Raw genomic sequence first — 27,633 nt, 5'->3', positions numbered from 1 at the left:
TGTTTGAGAATATCCAGACAAGATCAAAGTTAATTAATGTACGATTAGGATAGCAGAATTGGGCCAGTGGCCAACGCAAGCAATATAAAATTACTGCAATGTTTTCATGTTATGTGGGCTCTACACTAGCGGCGCGCCGTGAAGACGATTCGAACAAATACGAAGTCGCGAAACCCTCCACACTCGCAGTTCGCGGCCTTCGCGGGTTTTCGTGCCGCGAGTGTGGAGCCGGCTTTAGATGCAGATCCAGCATACACATTTTAATTTTTTTTGTTCCTATAATTTATAAACTTTGATTATTTATTCATAAATTATGCTTCTGTTCTAGGTGTCGGGCATAGACAAGCTGATCCCGGGCATGGTGATCGACGACTACCTGTTCGACCCCTGCGGCTACTCCATGAACGGCGTCGCTAAACATGTAAGTTTAATTCATTTATTTATTTTCTGTGTCAACAGGATGTAAGCCGGCCCCCTAGACGAGCAATTTTATTGTCAATATCACGCTTCAATTTTAATTGAACAGTTTAGAAGGCGCGCGATGTTCAATATCAACCCTAGACGGTCAATAATATTACGCAATACGCGATATTGCGCAATAAAATTGCTCGTCTAGGAGCCGGCTAACGAAACTAAATGAAAATTGTTTAGGGCAGTGATACTCAACCTTTTATACGGGCCACAAACACGTTTTGGTCGTGGTGGAGCGGACCACAACCAAAATTATTTTGCGGTAAAAAATAACGTTGTTCAAAGTTATCGATTCATGCGTGTTACTCATAAAATCCCGGCGGGCCGCAGTTTGAGTATAGCTGCTTTAGGGTGTGTACGTGTTCCTAGTGCACTGAGAAAGATTATAATGTTCCACTGTTGTTTCTTGTCTGCTTTCTGAAGGGAGATAAGGATTTACCAAATGTAAGTGTAGTATCATATTGAAGAATTGAAAACTTGCAATCAATTTAAATAGGCCTACGACTTGAATAAAGTGATATATGAATTTATTTTACTAGAAATTTTTACCTGATTTTGTTAGTCGGTTTGAACTTAAGACATATATTTAAAAAAACACAGTCAGGTCTGTTAGAACAAAATTAAATTGTTTATTGTAGACATAGCAAATGTGACATTAGCATATTATATATAGCATTGTAAGCTTGTTTCGACAATATGTGGCTATTTGTATAAAACTAAACCCTACATAATTTCACAGGGCGTGTACATGACGATCCACATAACCCCCGAGGCGGCGTGCTCGTACGTGTCGTTCGAATCCAACGCGCCCGTCCGCAGCTATGACGCGCTGTTATCGCGCGTGTTACGCACGTTCCGCCCCGGGCGCTTCGTGGTCACCGTGTTCGCGTCGGGCTCCGCCCCCGCCGCCGCCGCCCCCGCCCCCGCCGCCCCGCCCGACTACGGCGCCCGCGACGCCCAGAACTGCCGCTTCGCCGGCTACTCGCTGCACTACGCGCTGTACGCCAAGTTCCCGAGCTGAGGCAGCACGCTGCTGCGCCGCGCCCTGCGCCTGCTGTGCCGCTGCCGCCTGCGCGCCGCCGCCTGAAGCCGAGCCGAGCCAGCCGGTCTTTTTTTACCGAGTCCAGCCATCGCAGATGTGATCCGGAAGTTTTTTTTTGCCGATCTCTTCGATTTTGTATTATTCAGTCATACATCCTTTTCCGAGTAGTTCTCAGTCCGGCACCCCGATTGTTTTAAAGAAATTAACGAATATTTTGCTACATGTTCCCGCTTGTTCCACGATATGTTCCCTAGGTTTAGGCTAGAGTAGCGCCCGCCGGGCGACTCCTATCTCGTACGAAATGTATGTACAAACTAAATTTAAATGTGATGTAAATAAGACTTAGCGCAGGGTGCCGATCTATGTGATTAAACCATTCCACTGTGAGTGATCCTAAAGTGATAATTACCTTAGTCCGTAGTTGTCGTATTTTCGCAATGAATTGACGTTTAGTGTAAAGTAACTCCAGAATAGACGTTACTTATAATTAAAAAGATATAATGTAAATGATAATCTCAAACGCTTCTGAATATCGCTTTAACAGACGTAGATTTTGTAAATGTGATTCTTCCGATATAGTCGTAGCGAATAATGAAGATGTATAGTACTATAGTATATTAGTCAATTTGTTGCGAACCTAACGTAGAATATAGCCGGGGTAAGGATGTCGTGGCTGAGTGTGGGTGGGAGCCGCGTGAGGTGCCACGTGGAGGCCAGTGTAGGCCCAGTGAGGTCACACGGCCATTAGAAAGGCCCAGAATATTAAACTATTATTGTAGGCCCGCAATGTCGGGATATTTTAATGAAGGCCCACAATGTGGGGAAATTTAGTAGGCCCAGACATTGGGCCATAAGCAAGGCACAAAATGTTGGGCAATTTGGGAAGCCCAGAGTATTGGGCCATATTAGGTTAAGGGCCAAGCGGCAAGGCCAGGGGCCACGAGGGCACGAGCGCGGGGCCATGCCGGCAGGCGTGGACCGACCAGCAGCGATAGATGTATCGAAGATTTCAAATCTAAATAAAATTTCTTCATATTATTACGTCTTTTGTTGTTTTCCTTTTCCTTTGGAAAGTTTTCACGTTATTCTTGTCACTAGTGTAGTCGACGTTATTTTAGCACTAAAAGAACTTGCTTTGAAATACAATTGGATTTCAGACTGATAATTTTTTCTGAGAAGAAAATTTAGTGCATAAAGTTAATATACCTAGCGGATAGAGCAACAATCTCGAGCTGTCAAACGAAACCAAAATTGGTTTTCATTTGTGTGAAAAATATGTGTATGTACGTATACACTTACACAAGCATGATTAAACATGAATTCTATGAGATTATATATTGTCAACGTGCGTCACGTGCCGACTGGACGTCAAAAAAAGAGTGCTGCGTGGTAAAAAGAGACGTGATATGTATCACACGTCTCTTTTTACCACGCAGTGTTACTGATAGTGGCATCTCCCTTGCTCAGGCCTTTCTCTATTCCGCTATATTAACTTTATGATTTAGTCACACCAAGCAGCGCCATCTATTATTGAATAGCTGTACTTAGAAATCAATAATAATAAGAAAGGTGTATTAAAATAAACATTTATTGTTAGCCTTCACCTATATATAAACAGTCTTAAACAGTTCATCACCAACAATATAAAAATATGAATATTCTTTAACAAATAGGAAATGTACTATGAAAAATAAAAAAAAAAACAAACAATATATTATTGCTTCAGTCAAATGTAAATACATAGTATCACAATTCACAATACAGTATAAAAGACTGCACATGCAAATGCATGCCCGAAAGGCCCACTTTGGTTTGAGACAATTTTGTCATGGAGATAGATATTAGTTAACTGTCCGTCAAATATAGTACAGCGAATTCTTAGCCAAGCACACATATAATATACATACCGAGTGCAGGTACTGTCTCGTCACTAGTCGGTAGGTGTAATCAGGGCTTAAGGGCCAACCCACACGTACCACAACCACACGACATGGTCGGGCGTATATTTCGTATTGTGAATGAACTGGACCATTCACACGTACCACATTTTGCAGTCGTTGTCGACCACTTGTAAAATACCGACCACATCGCAACCACGTCGCAACGTCATTTTGTCGGTACCACAACGCAACTACAAAAAGATGCAGCGACACCATTCACACGTAACCACTGCTCGACGACATTTTGTCGTTGCAATGTCGTGTGGTTGTGGTACGTGTGGGTTGGCCCTAAGTCTAACTACCAGTAGCTAATTTAAATATAATGTACAGCCTAGGCGTTTAATTAGGTATCTGAAAAATAAACTTAACGCATAGCATAATAACAAAGGAAGGAGTATTCTCTAACCGCACTACTGCGGCACCTTACACGGCGGCACGTAGCCCCCGAAGGCTTTCTCTAGGTGCTTCGCCACGGCCAGGCAGAGCGCGTCCTGCCCGCGCGCCGCCGCCACCTGCACGCCTAGCGGCAGACCGGACGAGTTGAGGCCGAGCGGAACCTGAAAATAATTTTAAGTTACTCATAAAAAATCGTTACAGAATTCAAGACGTGAGTGGAAGAATAAGGTAAGTAACATGATAAAACTTCCCCTTTTTTGGCATAAATTGAAAAAGAAAAACTGTGGATAATAATATGTGTAGCCTGTATTAGCTAGGTTATGAAGTAGATAAGTTACAAATTTTAGGAAAATAATAATTGGAATAAAATGAGTTATTGTCCGTATGTTACGAAATGTTGTTCGATTCTTCCACTCACGTCTTCAATTAATAGGCTATACAACGTGTAACGAAACTAAGTGATAATATTTTAGGGTACGTATGAGACATGTGTTCCGGGTATAGAGTTCACTGTGAAAGTAGCAGCGCTAAAAGAGTAAGCTTTTTTTACTTTTGTATGGGCAAACTGACAAACGCTGGGGTGCTTGCCCATAAAAATCGCAACAAAAAATTTGCTCTTTCAGCGCTGCCACTTTCACAGTGAACTTTATACAAGGGACACATATACACCCTAAACTAATTATTACTTTGTCTTGTTACATGCTGTATAATATTATGCTGTGTTTGTTTTTGGAGTGACTTTTCGAGTGTATCGGACAAAGATAAAACATTGCATAGCTTTTCTTTTAAATTTTTTAAAGACAAAGTTTGTGTTTTTCTATAGATGTATGAATAATTAAAAAGATTTTAGAAACATGGTCGCATTATTTTCTGTCGCGACTTAGTATACATATTCAAAAACTGGTATATAGTTCTGGTATATAGTTATATTCCTGGGAACCATAATATAATATTATTTTTCTTTAATAATCTATATATACTAGCTATAGATAGTCAGTACTTGCAATGAGCCAGGATAATTATTTGTTTACCCTTTGTAACCTCTAGAGCAGGGGTGGCCAACTGGTCGATCGCGACTCGACTGTTAGTCCAGTCGATCGTGGCCAGGCAAAAAATATAAATAATAATAATAGACCGGACTGTCCAATGACCAATAAGCTAAACTATGCTGTTTTATTTGAGATTTCAAGAAGTATGTACTTGGTAGATCGCACAGGGTTTCGTTAGTAAACAGTAGATCTTGGATCTAATCAAGTTGGCCACCCCTGCTCTATAATCTAGACTCTAGAGGTTACTAAACAAATAATTCTTTTTATATAAATTTAAAAGCCGTTTAGGCTCTAGAGCCTTAACGGCTTGTTGGAATTGAGCTTGAGAGGAGGCTACAAAATCCAATCAGCGATTACTTGAACTAGTGATATTTTCAGGGCATTTTCCAAGGAACCATACACATCAATAACTTAAACATCTACAGTCTACACAGATATTACCTGCACAGCGGGCATCCGGAGCGCATTGAGTATGGCCCAGTAGGCGAAGTTGTATGGTCGGAGGTACAGCACGTTGTGGTGCGGAGCCGGCTGTGGCGCGCTCGGCAGAATAAGCACTCCGTCGGTGCCGAGTACTCGCTGTTGGAATTGACGTATATTAATATGAAAGTTTGTCTGTCTGTAACCTTAGGCAGGTTAAGCACGCCGTCTGTGAGTCAAAAATATATTTTTCTTTGGACCAATTTAAATACAAATACTTTTACATATTATTATTGTCTATCTCTTATACTATCTCTGTTGCACTTACAGTGAGCTCGTCGGCTGTCTCTCTCGTGAGGTTGTCGGCCCACTCCGCGGGCACCGGCGGCAGCAGCTGCAGCTCCAGCAGCCGCAAGATGGCCGCCAGCGTGTGTTGACCCATGCCTAACACCTGGAAAATATTGCTTGAAGTTAAGAAGTCATAGTTTCAATTCCTTCGTTCACTTTGATCCTTGTGCGATTTAGATCCTAACTTGACTGACTGGACTGTACATTTAATATGAATGACCGTACCATATTCTGTTAGCTATATTCAAGTCTTACCTTCCTAACCAACTCCACGACCCCATTAGCTCGACCCTTATGGTCTTTCAAGATGGCGGCGAAGTCCTCCGCCTCTAGCGCCATGCCGCGCTTCCAAAGCCGGTACATGGAGTTGAAGCCGCGGTGGTAGAACGGCTGAGGGGAAGACGTGTCTTCGGAGAGCTTGGCTATTACCCTGTAACACATATTAAGGATTTAAGATGGTGTTCTTATAGTGAAGTAACTAGTTTTAAGAACTGTACTTAACATCATCCCGATGATATGTTCCACCTCAGTAACAAATAATAATAATAACTTCCACACCGGTTTCGGTGTTACCAGTTACGAAGGTGTACTTTTATAATGCCCAAGTGTTTGCGCTACACAAGAGCACTCTCTATTCCTTTACTCTCGTAATGCAGTGGGACAGAAGACCGACACGACCGGCGAGAGATCAGGCGCAGGACCGACTTTTTAACCGACTTCCAAAAACGAGGAGGTTATACGTTCGGCTGTGGATGTTTTTTTTATCTATTTACATGCCCACCCGACGCATGGATCATCTTACTAGTCAAGACAATCAGGCGATAAGCCTGCATTGACCTAACCAAACTTGGAAATAACATGTTACCTCTTGACCTCCGAGTCAAGAGCCACGCTCTAAACAACTGGAAAAAACTATCATCGCTTGAGTCAAATTGAGGATATGTTCAAGTCTCATTTTATGAAGAATTAATTTCAATGTACCTTTTCATAGCCTGTCGCAGATCATCACACACTGGACTCAGTAGCGGGTCATTGGAGGTCTCCATATAGAACACTTTGATGTCCTGAAATCACACAAAATATTAAATTCACAGAAAACGTCTGAAACAAATATTTTTGTCTCAGATGTTTTCTTATATTTAATTAACATTAACTAACTGGATATAAGTTAGGATTTTAATATAATAAATTTTCCGAAAAACACTATACTGTTAACAGTGTTAACTTATAAAGAAACTTAACATACTAACAATTTATTATTTTTAGAATACTTCATATGCATTCATATGCATTAATATACAATATAACTGATATAATATGACATAGTTACCTTAATATTAACAGGCCTATCCAGCTGCAACAGCGCTGCCTTCTCTGCAGCCACAATGTTGGTAAGAGGCGCGAGGTCTTCTGTGTGTCGGGCGACGAAACCTATGGACGCCATGGTCGGTTCCTTGCCAGTGCGTAGTGCGTTACCTGAACGATAGAATAGCTTTATTTTCATCTATATTAAATAATATTATAAAATATGAGAGAGTTTGTCCGTCCACCTTTATGTCTGTCTGTCAGTTACTTGATACCTCTTAATACTAAAACCTAGATTTCGATGAATGTGGAAATACTTTAAAGGCCTGGAAAAGGGCATGCTTTATCACTATCAGATAAACAAATATCTACCACCTAACTGGGCAGCATATTTAATTAACATTGTCTGTCATGTGAAGATAAACAGACCTTCAAGTATACTTATAACTTACACATTGTGTAAATGATTTTACTAGTAAGGGGACTAGATAATAAAAAAGTACGTCTTTACCTTCCAAGCTGGTGTGTCCTGCTGTGGGATTGTACCCGAACAGGCCGCAGTAAAACGCGGGCATGCGCGTCGATCCGCCGATGTCAGAACCTGTTAACAAACATAACAAAATAAATAAATAACAACTTTTTTTGCTACACACTACTATAACTGTGTAATGTAGCGGGGTTTAGTGTAGTAGTGTGTAGGTAGTAGTGTGTAATGTGACGAAGCGGGGTGTAGTGACTCACAGAGCGAGATGGGCGTGGCGAGGCTGGCCATGAGCGCCGCCTCCCCGCCGCTGGAGCCGCCCGCGCCGCGACCCACGTTGTACGGGTTATTCGTCCGCCCAAAGATCAGATTGTTAGTCTCTTGCCTGCAATTGATTGATTTTGCTGATTAACTTATGAACATAATATTTAGAACGAATAGTATAGCGTCAGCGGGCGCGCGCGTGTGTTTGCGTACCAGTGTCGCGAGCGTGTAGTGTAGCCCGGATACTAATATACTCTCCTTTGTTGTGAATGGTATAACATCCGCTCTACCAACCTCATGTTTACTTATTTCCACTCACCATTTATTAATCTCCGGCACGTTAGTAACAGCGAGCGGTATGGCGCCCGCCGCACGCAGATACCGCACGCACGCAGCGTCAGCGGGCGCGCGCGTGTCCTTGCGTGCTAACGTCGCGAGCGTGTTGTGCATCCCGGACACCGCTATACTCTCCTTTGTTGTGAATGGTACGCCTGCATTGTTACCATAACATTTTCACCAGATGACATGATTGGTTAATTTATTGATTGATAAGGATTGGTTAGGTTAACGTGACGCGTCGATGCTATTGAATTTTAAGTGACCCCTTCAAAACTGATATTTATTTACTATATACACATTAATTAATTTGAAAGAGGACTTGCCGCTCGTGGTGTTGGTCTGTCCGTTCCAAATTTTGAGTTTTTCTTATTAGTTTTAATTTGTAATATAGAATTAGCTACCAATATTCCGTGTATTGGTAACTATTGTATAATGTTTACATGGGTTTGATATAAAAACACGATAGCAATAAAGGTATTCGTGAGAGATAAATAGTGAAGAAAAAAAAAAACAAAGAACTAAACGAGTAAATGCTTACCTAAGAATGGTTTTTCTTTAAAATATTCGTCAGAAAGACCTTTCTCAATGCTCTCATCTATCTCTTTGGCTTCTTTGATAGCGAGCTCATATCTTTCGTCAGTTACTGAGTTTATTATCGGGTTCACCTGTAATAAATTAATGTTTTAAAATTATTATAATTTATGTAGAACTTATTTAGCGGCGTTGTGCATTGATATAAAAAAGATAAAGATAAGAACCACCGGCGCGGCATAGGAGAGGAAGTATTATCACCTCTATCCTTCTCTATCTGCCGCGCGGCGAAAATGTAAGTTTAAGTTTTGTGCTGTCAGATGTGCAACCTATTGCTTTTTTATCTTGTATGTTGGTTATTAAGGTATAATAATAAGCTAATTTAGGCGTAAAGAAGTTGCAAGCCAGTCAGCGACAGCCAGCAGCCAGTTTACAATATAAACTATAGGTCAAAGATTATCTGAATTACCATTGAAACAATGTGTAATGTATTCCATAGTCCATACTATGTACTTAATATAATATTATTGAACCAAGTTACACTTGAATCAAATTTTAGAGTTATCTCAAATTAATAATACAACTATTGACAAATAATAATTTACAGCTTTTGATAATAAGAATTTAAGTACTATTCTCTTTCACATCATTAGCTGATATCATTGATTCCAATTAAAATTCTTTATGACACATAAGTACACATAATTGAACGCCTCCGTGGTCTAGTGGTATAGAGCGCGGCTCTTGACTTTGCGTCGGAACTTAGCGTTGGAAACATGTTATTTCCAAGTTTGGTTTGGACAATGCAGGCTGATCACCTGATTGTCTGACAAGTAAGATGATCCATGCGTCGGATGGGCATGTAAAAAGTCGGTCCTGCGCCTGATCTCTCGCCAGTCGTGTCGGTCGTCCGTCCCACTGGGTTATGAGAGTAAAGGAATAGAGTGCTCTTGTGTACTGCGCACACACTTGGACACTATAAATTACTCCTGCGTAGCTGGCCTGGTTTCAATGAAACCGGCCACCGTCACCGAAACCGGTGTGGGAGCTATTATTATTACACATAATTATTGCATTTTTTTTCAGATGATTTTAATTACAAACCTCTTTTATCCTCTCAATGCATGTCCGCACTAAATCCTCGGATTTAAGCTGCTTGTTTCGTATCATAGCTGCCAGAGACACCGCACTCTCTTTCAATACCTCATGCCTCTTCGACAGGTCCGGTAAGCGTTTATTTTCGCCATCCCAATACAAGGAAAATGCATAGTCAATAAGTTTTTCAACAAAAACTCGTATAATTAAATATAAATTTCTCAAGATATTCATCATTACGCCTTTACAAATCCTGCTTGATTTATTTTCTCGGTGCTGTAATATAAGTTTTTGTAAATTAAGATACAATTTTTTATTTAATACTTCGATCGCAGATTCCAGGAAATGCTTTTGTATTCTATTGTTGTCGCGATCACCGGTGCTCTTATGGGGCTTGAAGAATAAATAGAAGTGTTAATATTAGTTTTGTACAAAAGAATACATGCAATTTTAGTTCTCCAAAATTACGTGCCATTTGATTTAATTCCATTTGCCCTTGTAGTGTTGCTGTAGAAATAGCAACACTGAGAAAAAAAAACTTTAAGTTTATATCATAATTTAGAAGAATATTATTTACTAAGTAACTCCACAAGTATTAAATGTTTCTGACTACAGCTGTTATTGTTATTTCAGTAGAAATTGTTATTTCATGTTTTATAATTTGTACGTGGGAGAGCCATGCTTCGGCACGAATGGGCCGGCTCGACCGGAGAAATACCACGTCCTCACAGAAAACCGGCGTGAAACAGCGCTTGCGCTGTGTTTCGCCGAGTGAGTGAGTTTACCGGAGGCCCAATCCCCTACCCTATTCCCTTCCATATCCTCCCCTATTCCCTTCCCTTCCCTTCCCTACCCTCTCATATTTCCCTATTCTCTATTAAAAGGCCGGCAATGCACCTGCAGCTCTTCTGATGCTGTGAGTGTCTATGGGCGATGGAAGTTGCTTTCCATCAGGTGACCCGTTTGCTCGTTTGCCCCCTTATATCATAAAAAAAAAAATAATTTAAGAATTATTCATATATATAAAACAATTCTTTTATTAATATAATATTAATAAAAGAATTGTTTTTTTTTGTGCACAAAAAATATTTTAAGCCCGCAACCATTTTTAAATGTACCTATACAAAATTATTATCAAAAGCTAAGATGCTATATTTAGAGAGCATGCTTAAAACAATTAATTTATACCTTGGACTTTTCTCTTTTAGGTTTTATAACCTTTTCAGTGGCCATACTTTTATGAATATACTTACTTAAAGTATTTTTAATTATTTAGATTTGAAATTTCCTGAGAACACAAGAATAAGATACTTAGTTATGGTAACTTTTATACTAATTACTAAATAGCTACAGTAATAATGATGACTATAGGTAATAATCATTAAACTAAGTTCTTATGATGTAAGTATAATTAATATTGAATATCCACTAACAAATGAATCAAACCTTAACTTACTTCACTAGAATTTTTTCTAAGTCCCAATGATAAAATGTCATAAAACTAAAATAAACATACAGAACTTCTGTTTTTCTACTCAGTATTGCTGAGTTGCTAAATATACCATTACGTTATTTGATGAAAGTAAAGCAATTTATTGCCTTTCTAATTTTAGTCTTATCTCATACCGCTACTTTCTTTACTTATTATTTTCCAATAATATATATACTAGTTTATGCTTAATATGTTACTAACCCTATTAGTTATTACAGTATTATATGTGTTGTTATGAAAAACATAAAATAGTGAATACCTCTTCCTTTTGAATCTTGTAATAAAAACTCGTTTATTATGTATTCGTAAATTATTAAAGCGAATTTACAAAGTGAGTTTGTAGTTTGTACCTACTTTGTTGACTTTTGAATAGACAAGCACGTAGTGATTATATTCTCTTTGTAGACAAGTGACAACTGTGAACTGGCAGTCTGGCAAGTGTTTGACAGATCACAGATGTCAAATCCATGTCAAATCTGACGGTTCTCCAAAAGCAAGTAACATCTGACAGTATATAATTTTAAAGGATTTATTATAAAAAAATAAGTCATTTGAAAAAAGTCGCAGTTTGTAAAGCCGGCGCCAGACATGGGCTTCAAAGTTTGAGCAAACTTTGCATAAATAGGAAAATGCCAGCAATAACTTTGCACAAATAGGCAAATGTCAGTGCCACACTTGGCGAATTTGAGCACATGTCTGGCGCCCGCATTAGTATTTAGAAAGAATATTATGTCTTGTCCCAATGAGGGTTTAAAGGGGCCCATTCATGGCAGGCCGCCTTGCAGTCCGCCGGCTTATGCAGGATAGTGAATGATGTCATTGCCGACCGGCCATGCAGACTGCGAGTTGCGCTTGCGACACCATTCACACGGCAGGCCGCCTTGCCGTCCGCCGGCTTATGCTCCTGCATAAGCCGGCAAGGCGGCCTGCCTTAAATAGGCCCCTTAAATCATAAACATATCATACGTAGTATCCCTAAGTAGTCTGTGAACATATCCCATGCATTAGACTGATTTATCATAAAGCCGGCGCCAGACATGGGCTTCAAAGTTTGAGAAAACTTTGCACAAATAGGAAAATGCCAGCAATAACTTTGCACAAATAGGCAAATGTCAGTGCCACACTTGGCGAATTTGCGTATTTGATCACATATCTGGCGGCCGCATAATAAGTTGAGGTTAAAACTACTAATCACAGACTACTTAGGGATACGTATCTACTAATATTGGTGCAGCCAGTAGCTGGTGCGTCATTCTAGATGAAACGTTAATCATGCTGCTAGTATTTTCATCAACGACTGTTAAATCTCGTTATCTCTTTCGGTTTTCTTATGAATGAAAGAGAAGGCATGACATTTTGACAAGCTGTTAACACTAAAAGACGTTGGTAAAATTGGGGCATGTATCAACGTAATCATCACTTACTCGTACTTAACAATAAAACAACAAAATAAAAACCTATAAAAATATATTTCATACATCAGCCGTACATTAAACAATACTTTTCTCTTAATGCAAATGCAATAAGCATCTTAACAATACTTTAAAGTTATTTAGCTTTGCATGCCATGACGGCACCTCCGAATTCCTTCTCCAGATATTTGGCTACGGTAAGGCAGAGGGCGTCGTTATAGGGGGCTGCCATGATTTGGACGCCCAATGGAAGTCCTTGCGAGTTCTTTCCCAGTGGAACCTGAAAAATCAATAATCTTTTAGAAATTGAACCGAAACTTGAAAATCGATTAAGTTGTATAATCTCTAAAACAATCATCTGCCCTTATATATAAACAACAAACAACAGTGCCTATTTAAGATCTGCTTGTCTTTTTTTGGTATATAATACTTGAACACCAGTTTATTCAAGTCAGTGGCGTCTCTAACCTGTGTGGCGGGGCACTTGAGTGTGTTGACGAGTGCGAAGTAGGCGAAGTTGTAGGGGCGCAGATAGAACGAGTAGTGGTAGGGCGCCGGGTGAGGCGCACTCGGCAGAATTAGCACTCCGTTGTTTCCCAGTTTGTTCTGAAAGTACGGTATTTAATACAGTAACTATGACGTTTCGGGATCAATAAATATGTATATATTACATACATTGCAAGAAAAAGGTTTTTTAACTAGATTTCGCCGAAAATTCGAGTATTGCTAGAGTACAATTAATAATTTATTTTTATTTATTTATTTAAAACTTTTGCACCTTTCTGTACATTAATATAATATATAAATCGGCGGGCTTAATGCCTCGTGGCATTATCTTTCAGCCAAACCTTAGGGTGTTGCAGAGAATGTGATGTAGATGCAAACCCTTAGAGGACAAGTGATTAAAAATACCTTAAAATTAATAATACAATTATAGACATAATCTATAATTGTATTATTAATTATAATTCATAATCATATATACAATTCAAAGTAAAATAAACACATTATATACAAAATAATATACATATATTATATAAAATATTACATATTATATAAGTAATAATCAATATAAAATAAATATATAGATACATATTACATAATATTATATAGATAAAATAACTAATTATTATAGATTTTGTTGTATCATTTAGTCAACGATTTAAGATAGTGTTCATGAACTTTGCGTTTGAACAATTGTTTGGTCTCGGACATCCTAATTTCTTTCGGCAGTGAATTCCAAAGGAGAATTGATTGAACATGAAAAGAAGAGTGGACGAGAGTGCAACTATGGGGAGGACATTGGAGGCGCAAATTATTGGTGGAACGGAGATTTCTGTCATGATTACTGCATAGATAGTTGAAATGAGAAGTTAGATAGCTGGGAGTGGTGGGGGAGTAAAGTATGGAGTAGAGCGTGCACACTGCCCGCTGGGATCGGCGTTGGCGAACTGCGAGCCAGCGTAATTTTGAGCGGTAGGAAGAGACGTGATCGTACTTGCGGAGGCCGAAAACGAATCTTATGTAGCTATTAAGAAGGCGATCTAGTTTGTTAAGGAGGTCTGCGTTAAGGTCAAGATAGCAAACGTCACAGTAATCAATTATTGGGAGAATGAGAGTCTGAACTAGCATTAGTTTTATATAAGATGGTAAGTTAATAAAAAAAAGTAATAATATTATATTAAAAACTTTAATGTCCTTTCTGAGGACTTAAAGAGTTGAATGAATGTCTCGGGTGGTTTTATCATGAAGAATAAATAAAATTATACATAGATAGAAAGAGGCCGCCGCACTTGTGACCTGCGCATTATTAATATATTATTGATTCAATGAGTTGTAAGAATCGAATTATACTTACAATGATATCATCTTTCAGCTCCTTGGTAGTCTTTTCTGCCCACTCTTTGTCGGCCTTTGGCATCAGTCTCATCTCCAGCACCCGCATTATAACAAACAGGCAGTGCTTGCTAATGCCAACCAGCTGAAAATATGTACCTACGTGTTTTAAAATTAAGTATAGGAGTCCATAGAAAACATTCTTTATATTAAATCAATTTTTGTAATTGCGACCTCTTCACGTTGATCTATACAAATAAATTCAGAACGAGTATATATGCAGGGCATATTAGGCAATGATTTCCCGATCGATGTCATCAGAATCAAGGCTTATGTCATATGCTTCATAGCTTTACATGCAAATGGACGCTAAGCGATTAACAGCTCATCTTGCCTCGCTTATTAAGGGATATGTAAACTTAATCAAATGCTACCTAATAGTAATAGTACTACCTTTCTACCAAGCTCGGCAAAACCGTTGAGCTGTTGTTGTCCATCCGTCAACATGGCGGCGTAGTCACCCGGCTCGCGGCCCATCCAGTAAGCCCACAGCTTGTATATGGAGCCCAGGGCGTCGTGAGTGTACGGCTCCGCCACCGTTTTATGCCCTTCGTTTATCTTTTTTATTACCCTGACGAAATTAATTTAAATATTATTATTATTTAGGTATTTATTTAGATTCCTCGATATAATTATGGACTATTCAATATAAGATAAATTTTCAATTCGAACTCGTAGTTTTTGCGTTTTGTTAATCGCGCTAATCGTTCAAACTTCAAACAACGAAACCAACGTATTAGTACTATAATATTATACCTACTCACATGTGCATGGCTTTCTTTACATCGGAACGCAGCGGGCTTATTAGACAATCATTCCCTTCTTCCAAATAGTAGAACTTAATATCCTGAAAAAATTAAAAAATATATACCTATTTAATATTATGACTCAACTATTTTTATTCGCTTTCCCCTTATGTCGGCACTAAATAACATAGGCGAACGCGTTGGCCGATGCGTTGACCGGCGCGCTGGCCCAATGTGTAGAACGGGCGTTCGCGCGTTGGCGGTAGGTATTTCGCCTGTTCTACACATTGGGCCATCGCGCCGGCCAACGCGTCGGCCAACGCGTTCGCCTATATGTAGTGCCGACTTTACAAACAAAGATGTTTAAACGCAGCATACTGCATACCTTTAACGGCTATACTTAACTATAAAATAAGGAGCTTGCTTTGTCTGTCGTGCGATTTTTCGCGAGCAAGAAAAAGAGACAGTCTTAAGTCTGTGAAACTGTTACACGCTGAGAAACTATTTCATTGGTAAGGCTACAGTGGTATTTGGTAATAAAGTAAGGGGTAAGATTTTACCTTCATATCGACATTTCTATCCAATTTGAGCAGACTAGCCTTGTCCCCAGCAATGATCTTGGTGAGGGGCGCCAGATCTTCTACGCTCTTGGATATGAATCCCAGACAGTACATGGAATCCTCGTCACCATTGCGGTAGAATGATCCTAGAATGGATGATTTTGGAGCAAGAATTGTAAATCTTTAGTAAACTATTGCTTCAGTTTTAACTAAAACTTCGGGCCTAGTTGCACCAAACTAAGTTATTGTTAGAGCTTAAAATAAAATTGACATGATTTCTCTTAATTATGACCAGATCGAGGTACAACAAGATATATACTGGAGCAAGACAGAAATGGGCCTTAAGTATTTAATCAAAAGATAACAAAAGATTTATGAATTCTCTCAAGTACCTTTGGTATTGGTAGTCCCAGCAGTTGGATGGTGACCAAACATGCCGCAATAGAACGCCGGCATACGTGTGGATCCGCCTATGTCTGAACCTAAAATAAAATAAAAAAACTTATTATATGTAATTTTTTTTAATAAACGTTTTTCTTTTTGGCCAATTTGTAAAATCATTGCCTTTGGTACAATAAAAAAATTAAAAAATACGACATTGACGCAACGTCTTACACAAGCTGATAGCAGTGGCGTAGCTAGCGGTGAGCGCGGCCTCAGCGCCACTGGAGCCCCCGGGCGAGCGGCCCGTGTGATGAGGATTGTTGCACATGCCGTACACAGGGTTACGCGTCTCCGACCTGACATTATATAAAAATAATAAGTCCAAAATGAAGCAGACCTTTGTGCTTACAGCTATGATACTTAGTAAGTATATTTAATATTGTACGAGTAGGTCGCTTGCTAGTTGCATTAAATATACTTAGTAAGTATATTTAATATTGTAGGTGCTCGCTAGTTGCCCCTACCCTAGGGCAGAATATATATATATTATGCAGCTTAGATTGTTCCAAAATGCCCTGACTTGGATGGCCTCTGATAGTATTTGCCTTTATGTTAAGGCTACAATTTTAAAGTTATAAATTGTGGCCTTGAAATAGCCAGGGCAGAATATATATATATACTAGCTGTTGCCCGCGACTTCGTCCGCGTGGACTTCAGTTTATAGCGCGCGATGTCAACAAAATTGGTGTCAAAAGCTTTTATAAAAAAACCCTGGTACCCCTTAAATCAATACAGCTGTGCAGTGTCCAAACAATAAGTACTTCATTTTTGTATGTTAAACTTTATATATTATGCCAAATTTTAAAGCTTATTTAGCCCCCCAATTACACAACTTTACCCATAAACTATTTATCATTGATAGGTTTAGCCCCAATTTCACCAACGTCTGTTAGTGTTAACAGCTTGTTAAAATATCCTGTCTTCTCTTTCATTCATATGAAAAACAAAACAGCTAACGTGATACTAATTCGAGCATTAACTTTAACAGTCGTTGGTGAAATTTGGTCTTAAGGTTACGTCACTGCCTGCACAGATAAAGTACTGAGTTATTTAATACCGTAGAATAGATATAACAATCGAAAAAAATCGAGACTTAAATGTAAGATGATACCACCTCTTATAGAAAGACTTTTGAGCAAGCGTCAGCGCGATGTAGAAGACGCACGGTGCCATCTATTATGAATTTTTTGAACAAATTTACGACCCTTACAACCCTTTTTTTCAGTAAAAAAGTAGCCTATGTCCTTTCTCAGGCTTTAGACTATCAGTATACAAAATTTCATTACAATCGGTTCGGTAGTTTTGGCGTTTGGCGTGAAAGCGAGACTGACAGACAGACAGACAGACAGAGATACTTTCGCATTCATAATATTAGTACAGATTATGTGCACACTGCACAGCTGTTTTTGGGTATTTTGATTAATTAAGGGCCGCGCTACACCGGAATGGCAGCGGCGAGGCGAGCACTTTCAGCGCTGCCATTCCGGTGTAGCGCGGCCCTAAGAGGGGTACCACTTACCAGGGTTTTAAAAAGTTTTTAAATTTGACACACATTTTGTTGACACCGCGCGCTATAAACTAAAGTCCACGCGGACGAAGTCGCGGGCAACAGCAACAATAATATATAATAAAGTAGGTATGATTAGTTCTGTTATAATAATGAAGTAAAAAATAAAGCGCCATCTGTTTTCATATATTAGAATTAAAATGTTGATTGCATTGATATATTTTCTGGATGGAATATAGGCCAACACAACACACTCGAACTCCTTAGAAATGCAGTAGGAGTTCTATAAGATAAGATAGATTGATTATTATTATAGCAAGTGATAATATTATTAAACATAATATTCTAACGTATTAAAAACTATAAACAAAAACATAATAACTAATAAGTATGATTAGTTCTATGTTCCAACGAAGTAAAAAAAAAGCGCCATCTGTTGAATCGTATTAGAACTAAAATGTTCATTGCATCGCGTCGATATATTTCTGGATTTTTTATAATATTATACATAAAATATATTTAAGATTTTTGAAATATTATTTTAATACACATCCAAGACCCAGGAACATTGAAAACTTTTTGTTCCGCCTGCGGGACTCGAACCCAGGACCCCCGGGATGAGCGCTGGCCACGCGCAATGCGAAGTAATTTTCATCGATATTTTCATGGAAATAAGATATTTTCCCACATCAAAATGTAGCCTATGTCCTTTCTCAGACTCTAGAATAACTGTGTACAAAATTTCATTGCAATCGGTTCAGTAGTTTTGGCGTGAAAGCGAGACAGACAGACAGACAGACAGACAGACAGACAGACAGAGATACTTTCGCATTTATAATATTAGTTTTTGGCGTGAAAGTGAGACAGACAGACAGACAGAGATACTTTCGCATTTATAATATTAGTATGGATTAGTATAGAAGTATAGATACATAAAATATATTTAAGTAAAAAATAAAACGCCATCTGTTGAATCGTATTAGAACTAAAATAAAATAAAACGCCATCTGTTGAATCGTATTAGAACTAAATTGCATCGATATATTTCTGGATTTTTTATAATATTATACATAAAATATATTTAAGATTTTTGAAATATTATTTTAATACACATCCAAGACCCAGGAACATTGAAAACTTGTTCCGCCTGCGGGACTCGAACCCAGGACCCCCGGGATGAGCGCTGGCCTGCGCAATGCGAATAAATTTTCATCGATATTTTCATGGAAATAAGATATTTTCCCACATCAAAATGTAGCCTATGTCCTTTCTCAGACTCTAGAATAACTGTGTACAAAATTTCATTGCAATCGGTTCAGTAGTTTTGGCGTGAAAGCGAGACAGACAGACAGACAGACAGACAGAGATACTTTCGCATTTATAATATTAGTATAGATATATATATATATATATATATATATATATATATATATATATATATATATATATATATATATATATATATATATATATATATATATATATATATATATATATATATATATATATATATATATATATATATATATATATATATATATATATATATATATATATATATATATATATATATATATATATATATATATATATATATATATATATATATATATATATATATATATATATATATATATATATATATATATATATATATATATATATATATATATTATGCAGCTTAGATTGTTCCAAAATGCCCTGACTTGGATGGCCTCTGGTAGTATTTGCCTTTATGTTAAGGCTACAATTTTAAAGTTATAAATTGTGGCCTTGAAATAGCCACAAATAGCGCATAAGTATTTTGCTGACCATAAGTAATATGCACTACTTAGGTAGGTACTTAATTTTTGCTACATGCTATCATTAGCAAAAATTACGTAAGCGGTAAGTAGGTACTAATTAATGCTTTAAAATATAATCAAAGCATCTTACAACATAGACTTTAGCATTGTTTTCTGAGACACGTATTCATCAAGATAATATTACCTACGCGCCAGACATAAACTTTTACCGTCTTGTATCTTGCACAGTAGGTAAAACTTAAAAGGCTTATCTGTTTACATATTTTATTCATCGTACTTTTTTCAACACTTTACAAAGTTTAAATGGTATCGATAGAGATACTGAAGAAGAAAAAAAATAGTAATAAAAAGATCAAAAAGACTAGCATTTTCGTTTACAATCGCCTGATGGTAAGCCTGACGTGCCCTGAAACCCTGATGTCCCAACTCCCAGCCCATAAACGAGTTTTTAGTCTTTATCGTAAACAAGACAAGCAATTTCTAAAATTCCCAAGTATTGTCTGAATTAAGTTATGAATAACAATAGACAGTTGGACAAACAAACAAAATTACATTATCATAATAGTCTGGGAGTTTATATGCGGTCAAGGTTAAATAATTATTTTATAATATAGACGTCTTGCCAAACAAAATATTCCAAAAGACGCTCGTTTCACCTAAACGTGTTATCATTTAGTTGAAACGAGCGGCTTTTAGAATTGAGCTTGATCTTCAATTTTAAATTTGAAGAAAGATCTACTTATCGTTGTGCATATTTTTGTCTTTTGAAGATTCCAATAAGCATACTTACTTAGACAAGATGCTTTATCATTGGACCTCACTATGCTCCTAACTCCTAAGTCCTATGATACGTTGTCTCAGAAAACGATCTTACCAAATAAGCAGTTCAGGCAGATTGGTGCTGGCCAAGGGTATGGCTCCTGCGTTCTTCAGCCTGATGACTGCCTCGCTGTCCTCCTCCGCCTTCTTGTTGCGACGGCACCAGAGTCCCATGGTGAGAGGCATGCCCTTTATGGCCTGACTCTCCTTGGTTGTGAATGGTACACCTAGTGTTAAAGAAATGGGTCACTGAATTTTACATGCCTAAGAAATGGTTCATTCATCATTGTCAGCTCTTTGGTCTATCTAGGCAGCTGGTAAAAGCCTATCATTGGTTGTGAATGGTACACAGAAATGGGTCATTGAATTTCACATGCCTAAGAAATTATTCATTGTCAGCTCTTTAGTATATCTCGCCATGGACGGCAGCTGGTAGGTAGAAAGTGTATTAAGAAGAAACACATTTGGCGTCATTTCTAGAATAATTATGTAATAAGTACTTATTCTAGAAACCTAGTCCTTTGCTTAGTCAAGTAATGCTTATTATAGATACTTGACCTATTGCATACAGTTGTAAATTGTAATATTCGATCGATCGTCTGTGTGTGAAAGTGACAAGTAAAGTAAAGAAAGGCAGTAGCAATAGGTCAATGACTGGACTTCCATTAGTAACATATTGGATATCCAACTGCCAACTGGCAATAACATACCTAAGAATGGTTTGTTTAGATCTTCAGTGCCATCGTCGATTCTTTTGTCGAGCTCTCGTGCTTCATCTAATGCTTCTATGTAACGATCTGCCGCTATGGCGTTTAGGACTGGGTTTACCTAAAAGAAAAAAGAATATAGATACTTAGCAATTACGTGAATAAAAATGTCAAGTAATCTAATAAAATCATGTATATTTAACCAAACAGAATACTTCTTTACATACATAACTCAAGAGGCATGTAAATACTAAATAAAGTGTCTTCTGAAGTTTTGCCTTACGTAAGATCTATCTTTACTCTACTCTGCAAGGTGTCTTATTTTTACTATCTAGCCCCTGAATTAGATATATGTCACATCTCCTTGCGCCGGGAAATACAAGTTGGCTAGGTTAATCGGGGATTAACTTGATCCCTTGGGGTTAATCCCTGATTAAATAGGTAATATTATGTTTTCATCGTTCTCCGTTTGTATGGTATTTTACCACTGGGAAGTGGGATAAGTGATAACAATAACCCCGATTAGCACAAATGGAGCTAAGGAGGTTGGTACTGAGATTTACCTATGTGATGTACTACATTTAATTATCTGTATATATAAAACTCAAAGGTGACTGACTGACTGACATAGTGATGTATCAACGCACAGCCCAAACCACTGGACGGATCGAGCTGAAATTTGGCATGCAGGTAGATGTTATGACGTAGGCATCCGCTAAGAAAGGATTTTGATAAATTCCAACACCAAGGGGTTCAAATAGGGGATGAAAGTTTGTTTATAATAATACTACTTAACGCGAGCGAAGCCGCGAGCAAAAGCTCGCAAAAAAAAACTAATACTCACTTCTTTCAGCCTATCAATGTAAGCTCGCACAACATCCTCGGATTTCAGTTCTCGCCGTTTTATCTTGTTAGCCAAGGATGTAGCACTCTCTGATAACAAAGCGTGGTCCTTATCGAGGTCTGGCACAACGTCCTTGTGGCACTCCCAATACAAGGAGAAGAAGAAGTCTATGACCATATCCAGAAACATACGCAGGCATTTTCCCACCTGTTTGAGAAACGACATTTTGATTATCTGCAAAAACAAAGAAATATTAAAGACACTATCCCAAATGAAATAATAAGGTTGTAGAAGTAAAGGATTGAAACCAAAATAATTACGAATATTACGAACTGTAATTTTTGACAACTTTTATTTCTACAGACCACATTATGGGCCCATCATTAATTTTTACATCTCAAAAACTCATATTGAGGGTTCCGTACTCAAAGGGTAAAAACGGGACCCTGTTACTAAGACTTCAATGTCTGTCTGACCGTCTGTCTGTCTCCAGGCTGTATCTCAAGAACGGTGAGCTAGGGAGTTTAAATTTTCACAGATTATGAATTTTATCCTGCTATAACAACAAATACAAAAAACAAAATAAATTAAAAATTTAGTATTTAATTCTACTACTACTAATAATACTATTACTATACTATAACAATATCTAAGATATTAGGTAACTCTTCCTAAAAAGATAAAAAAAGAGCAATAAGAGCAAAAGAAAGGTCCTCAATGAGTGGTTTACGTAAAACCACAAGTGCGTGACCGACAATGAAATACTTCCTACAGTTACGTTGGACTCGTAACGTTTACGTCATAACGAGTCTGGATGAATCATTACAGTTAATTTGTACCTAGCTACCGCCTTATCTTCGCAGGGGTGCAATTTTTGATACTTTTGAAAATTGCAAATCTTAGCTCTTTTCTACAAACATCTTCATGACATAAGTCATGAAGATGTTTGTAGAACGTTGTTTCTATAACGATTCCATCGTAGATCATAGAACAATCTGCCTTTGTATACGTACTTTGCAATTGCTTCTACTCATTCATCACGATTCATGGCCCAACGTGAAATATTTGAGAGGTGTCAAGGGACACCCGAATGGAACGAAGTCATTTCTTATGTTCAAAAAACCTGTATACATATACACTCAAAAAATATTTAAAAAACGCCATCTAGTTGACGCACAGGAATACTATCAACGCCCTCTACCCCTACCATGCAGGTACTAATAAAAAGTGTCGAGGTCAAATATCGTTCTGTCTAGCCTCTTTTACGCCAAACGCGCGATAAGGGACTTCGTTCCAAAAATAAAAAGAAATGAATGGATAAGCCACAAGCTCTTAAGCTTGGCTTTTACAACATACTAAAATATGTTATAGGTATGCTATAACTTTCTTGGTGCAAACTGTTGTACATTAATAAGGATTTATCTTTTCCATTTTTGGTATAGTACCAAAAAAGTCTTTACCATTTTTGTGGTGCAAGAAGCTTTTGGCAATAAAAGATAAAAAGTTTTAATTGTATATTATACATGATTCGTTCCACTTATGCAATTTTCTCATGGCGGCTCTCGACTAATGCCGGCTCTTGATATAGGCGAACGCGTTGGCCAACGCGTCTGCAGACGCGTTGGCAGTGCGCTTGCAACGGCGTTTGTGAGTAATCCACACATAGGAAGGTCGTTCAGTATGCTTTGGATCGCGCCAATGTGCGGACGGATTCAAAATGGATGTTTAGTCGCTAACAGCTGCAGCTGTTTATTTATTCACAGCTTATAATTACTTTGTAAATGTGGACAAGAAAATGTTTTTAAAGAGTATTCTGGAAATAAATAAATAAAAGGCGAGAAAACGTAACAAACAAAGAAATAAACTCACTTTTACATAATATTTTATAATATTAAAATAATATAAGTAATTATTTTATTACCTACTTATTATTTATTAAATTATTACATACAAAAATTATTACATATTATAATAATTATCATAATTATAACTCCGGGCAAACTGATCGCGCGGCCTATGTGTGGATGGAGCGCGAAGCTTGCGACAAATGTCCTTTGATCTTTTGCCGACATTTCCGACCCGCGCGGCAAGCTCGCAGATGCGTCGGCCAACGTCTAAATACCTACGGCCAACGCGCGAACGCCCGTTCTACACATTGGGCCAACGCGTCTGCAGACGCGTTGGCCAACGCGTTCGCCTATATCAAGAGCCGGCAATAGGCGAACGCGTTGGCCAACGCGTCTGCAGACGCGTTGGCCCAATGTGTAGAACGGGCGTTCGCGCGTTGGCCAACGTCTAAATACCTACGGCCAACGCGCGAACGCCCGTTCTACACATTGGGCCAACGCGTCTGCAGACGCGTTGGCCAACGCGTTCGCCTATGTCGAGAGCCGGCATCAGACAAAACATAAATAAGTTCGTTAACCTCAAAACTTTCACTCTGCGGCTGATCTTATAACTGAGAATGATAGCGGGTTCAATGTTCCTTACTATTCATCTTTTACCCACTTGATTATTAGATTGGTGCATATTATATATATCCAATAACTATATCCAGTATTATGTAGCTACTTGTAATTATAATATCTAGATTTTGGGGATTTTTTATAAGATAAACTTAGGAACCTACCTAATTCCTTGATTATATTTTTTTATTCACAACTTGATTTCTAACAAAATTCAAGTGGGTGACAAACCACGTCTACATACCTATTACCTCTACTTGACTTTTGCTTTTCGATATTTCGACATTACGTGTAAGTTGTAACGTATGTATACTTACCTAAGTAGTAACTATAAATAAGTCTACGTGCCCCGACTACTATGTATGTCCGTGACCTAAGTTCCTAGGATCGATAACAATGGCAGCCACAACCATTGAACCTATGTAATGCCGAAAATTCCGTAACGAAAATAAACCTAACACCGCCCACACCAACCGGCACAGCGGTGCGGCGTTGCCATGCATAGTCTTTTTCAGTTTTCAGGATTCCGCACACAAAGGGTAAAAATTAGCAGCTTACCTTAGAGTAAGTACTATGTCAAGGACCTCAGAACTTTTCCGGGCTGGTACCGACTTCAAAAGCATGAAGATTGAGTACAGAAATAGTTGAGGTTTAGGCGAAGTCTGAAGACGGCACTATAATAAGGAATAAGAATTATTTGATTCTTTTTAGATTATGTTTAAGAATATTACTTTTGTTTTTACCTTGGAAGTCGGTTTTAATTTTTTGTTAAAAATAATAATTTCACCCTTTTTAGTTACCTATGAGACCACAAGGCTATATTACTTATAGCTTGTTGTCTAGAGTTGTACATAATATTATTACTAGCGGTCGCCCGCGGCTCCGCCCGCGTGGATGTCGGTTACGGCTGCAAAAAGCCTATCCAGGAAAGACTCGGTCAGCAAAATTATTCCCAGGTCAATTCACAGACTCCAACACTGACATCGACGACGCGGACGCAGTCATTATCCGAAGGGATGCATATAGTGCACACTGCACAGATTGTCTTCCTCCCGCACACGCACCCCCGCTTTGTGACGCCCACTATCGTTATACTTTAATTTTGCCATAATTTAAAATTAAACGTCCAATTTTAATCATTTAAAGACCAAATGTTATCTACATAAGCTGTACTTAGTGATGAAGTAATTTATTTTCATAAGGATTAATAGCATAAGTAAAATAAACGCGTTTAAATGTAGTCTAAAAAAAATCAAGATTTTTAAATAAAAAAATGGTTATTGTGCCTCACTTGACATAGATAAGTATATAGTGTGTCGCGGACTTTTTTGTAGATATTTATAAGATCTACAATTACTTATAACATTTATAGTTCTATCTTTTATAGTTTCGGCAGCGTACGCAAAATAAGTAACTTTTCTGGTTGATTTTACACCTGGCGTCCGAAAAACCCAAATATCTTACGAAACCCAATTTTTTCCAATTTTGAAATTTAGCCTATGTTCAGCAGAAATAATGTAGAATCCATTGGCTTTTGCTAAGAGTAGTTTAAATAAAGCCAAAATCCTCGAACTTGTATCTATAAGGATTCAAAAGTTCTGTTGGGTACCTTCGGAACCAAGGTACACCCTGATGCAAAATCTTACTTTTTGGTAGTATATGCCTAAAACACTTCAGAAAAAATTGAAATCACTATACGTTTCCATATAAATTTTGAGGAGTTCAGGTCACCACTTTTATGAACACGTTACCAAATTCGAGTCAAACCCTATACAACACAAAAAGAATTTTGTAAATCGGACCACAAACGGCTGAGTAATCGTTGAACATAGATAAAAAAAAATACATACAGCCGAACGTATTACCTCCTCCTTTTTGGAAGTCGGTCAAAAAGGGTTTGTATCTAAGATTGAAAGTTAAAATAATTATTATCTACATAACAATATTTAAAAGAATAACGTACTTACTTACCTACTTACCTAGAATCTTATAGAAAAATACTGTATGACGTGGCTAATTAGCAAAGTCGTTAACTATTATATTATGATGAATAAACGAATTAATTAAGTGTATGTTTTAACTGATGTAAAATAAGTTGCGTTGAGCTTGAATTTGTCATCAAAGTATTATAATATTATGTTCATAAGAATTTATTCTGTCGCGACTCGCGGTGGTTTCTGCATATATTATGTATTTTTTTTATGAAATAAGGGGGCAAACGAGCAAACGGGTCATCTGATGGAAAGCAACTTCAGTCGCCCATGGACACTCGCAGCATCAGAAGAGCTGCAGGTGCGTTGCCGGCCTTTTAAGAGGAAATAGGGTAATAGAGGAGGGTAAGGAAGGGAAGGGAATAGGGTAGGGGATTTGGCCTCCGTATATTGTATGTATTATGTATATGTATTAAAGTAGCAGCTGTAAGTTGACCGCAAATGTTTTTTCGCCATATAAGCCCTGCCCAGCAGTGGGACAGCATAGGCTCTAAAAATATAGCTACCTACTTTAGGTATGAAAATCAAATGAAAATTAGTTGTTTGACGGTTCTCAGACCTATAAAATAATCCAGTAATTTCGGAGGAGTTTAGCAACAACCAGGCCGAGACAGGAAAATTTTAAATTATACAAATTAGACCGGTTGTTCTTTGGTTCATTATTTGGTTGATGTGAATGCAACTTTAAGAAGGGGTTATTGTCCTAGCCTAGCCTAACCACCACCACATAAAATTTGGGGTCCAGCTCTTATAAACGACTGTAAAAAATCATTGAATAAATAAATAAATAAATGTTAATTTCAGATAAAAACATGGTACTTACTTAATAAACTGTACATACAATTATTTAAAAAAATAACAAATAAAAAAAACTGCATAAGTACTTACCTAGAATCTAGATTATTCATACATGATAACAGTAATGGTAATAAATATTTAAATACTTACGTATTAGTTCGGCATAAATTTGTTAGCGGTAAAAGTCCGAACTTGAGTCCGAACGAACGACACGTCCTACGCCTTCACCGGTTAAAAATTCACTAATATAATATTTTTACGCAAATTACTACTTTACGGCACCGACCGCGACATCCAAACAGGGACAGACTAGCTATTCGGCTACTGTACTAGCTTTTTAGTTTTTAATTTATATGCAATTCTTTCTCGAACGTTGTAAATTTTATTTACAACCATATTAAGTCTGGTATTTACAGTTCTTTTGACTTCTTGTTACCTCAAAAACTCTCGTGAAAAAGAGACTTTA

The 27,633-nt window shown here is 37.8% G+C and overlaps 3 protein-coding genes across 4 annotated transcripts in view; 2 read left to right on the top strand and 1 right to left on the bottom strand.

Moving 5' to 3' along the window:
- LOC121735588 (S-adenosylmethionine decarboxylase proenzyme) overlaps window positions 1–2,551 on the top strand; it is a 34,982-nt gene extending 32,431 nt beyond the window's left edge. Inside the window, exons 6-8 of one of the 2 annotated variants that reach the window (XM_042126447.1) lie at window positions 329–421; window positions 895–915; window positions 1,211–2,551. In XM_042126447.1, coding sequence (XP_041982381.1) covers window positions 329–421; window positions 895–915; window positions 1,211–1,492 — 396 coding nt within the window. In that variant the 3' untranslated portion in view covers window positions 1,493–2,551. The remainder of the gene's footprint in view (window positions 1–328; window positions 422–894; window positions 916–1,210) is intronic. The other variant, XM_042126448.1, reaches the window with a different exon arrangement.
- Window positions 2,552–3,736: 1,185 nt separating this feature from the next.
- Window positions 3,737–27,416, bottom strand: LOC121735634. Its single transcript, XM_042126528.1, has 24 exons — window positions 27,318–27,416; window positions 21,914–22,147; window positions 21,073–21,190; window positions 20,418–20,589; window positions 16,403–16,527; window positions 16,180–16,269; window positions 15,788–15,933; window positions 15,246–15,328; window positions 14,875–15,052; window positions 14,444–14,566; window positions 13,054–13,191; window positions 12,725–12,865; window positions 10,870–10,941; window positions 9,691–9,957; window positions 8,594–8,720; window positions 8,036–8,207; window positions 7,713–7,837; window positions 7,483–7,572; window positions 6,997–7,142; window positions 6,648–6,730; window positions 5,922–6,096; window positions 5,647–5,769; window positions 5,340–5,477; window positions 3,737–4,010 (listed from the first exon to the last, which is right to left on the bottom strand). Exons 2-24 carry the CDS (start codon window positions 22,136–22,138, stop codon window positions 3,864–3,866), a joined length of 3,204 nt encoding a protein of 1,067 aa, XP_041982462.1. The 5' UTR covers window positions 22,139–22,147; window positions 27,318–27,416; the 3' UTR covers window positions 3,737–3,863.
- LOC121735586 (phosphoglucomutase) overlaps window positions 12,136–27,633 on the top strand; it is a 46,325-nt gene continuing 30,827 nt past the window's right edge. Inside the window, exons 1-2 of the mRNA XM_042126443.1 lie at window positions 12,136–12,159; window positions 26,711–26,714. The gene's annotated coding sequence lies outside the window, so the exon portion shown is untranslated. The remainder of the gene's footprint in view (window positions 12,160–26,710; window positions 26,715–27,633) is intronic.

The sequence above is a fragment of the Aricia agestis genome, chromosome 17 (assembly GCF_905147365.1).
Source record: "Aricia agestis chromosome 17, ilAriAges1.1, whole genome shotgun sequence".
In the NCBI taxonomy this organism is placed as follows: domain Eukaryota; kingdom Metazoa; phylum Arthropoda; class Insecta; order Lepidoptera; family Lycaenidae; genus Aricia; species Aricia agestis.
The sequence above is the reverse complement of the archived record's forward strand: the minus strand, read 5'-3'. Positions and strand labels throughout refer to the sequence as shown.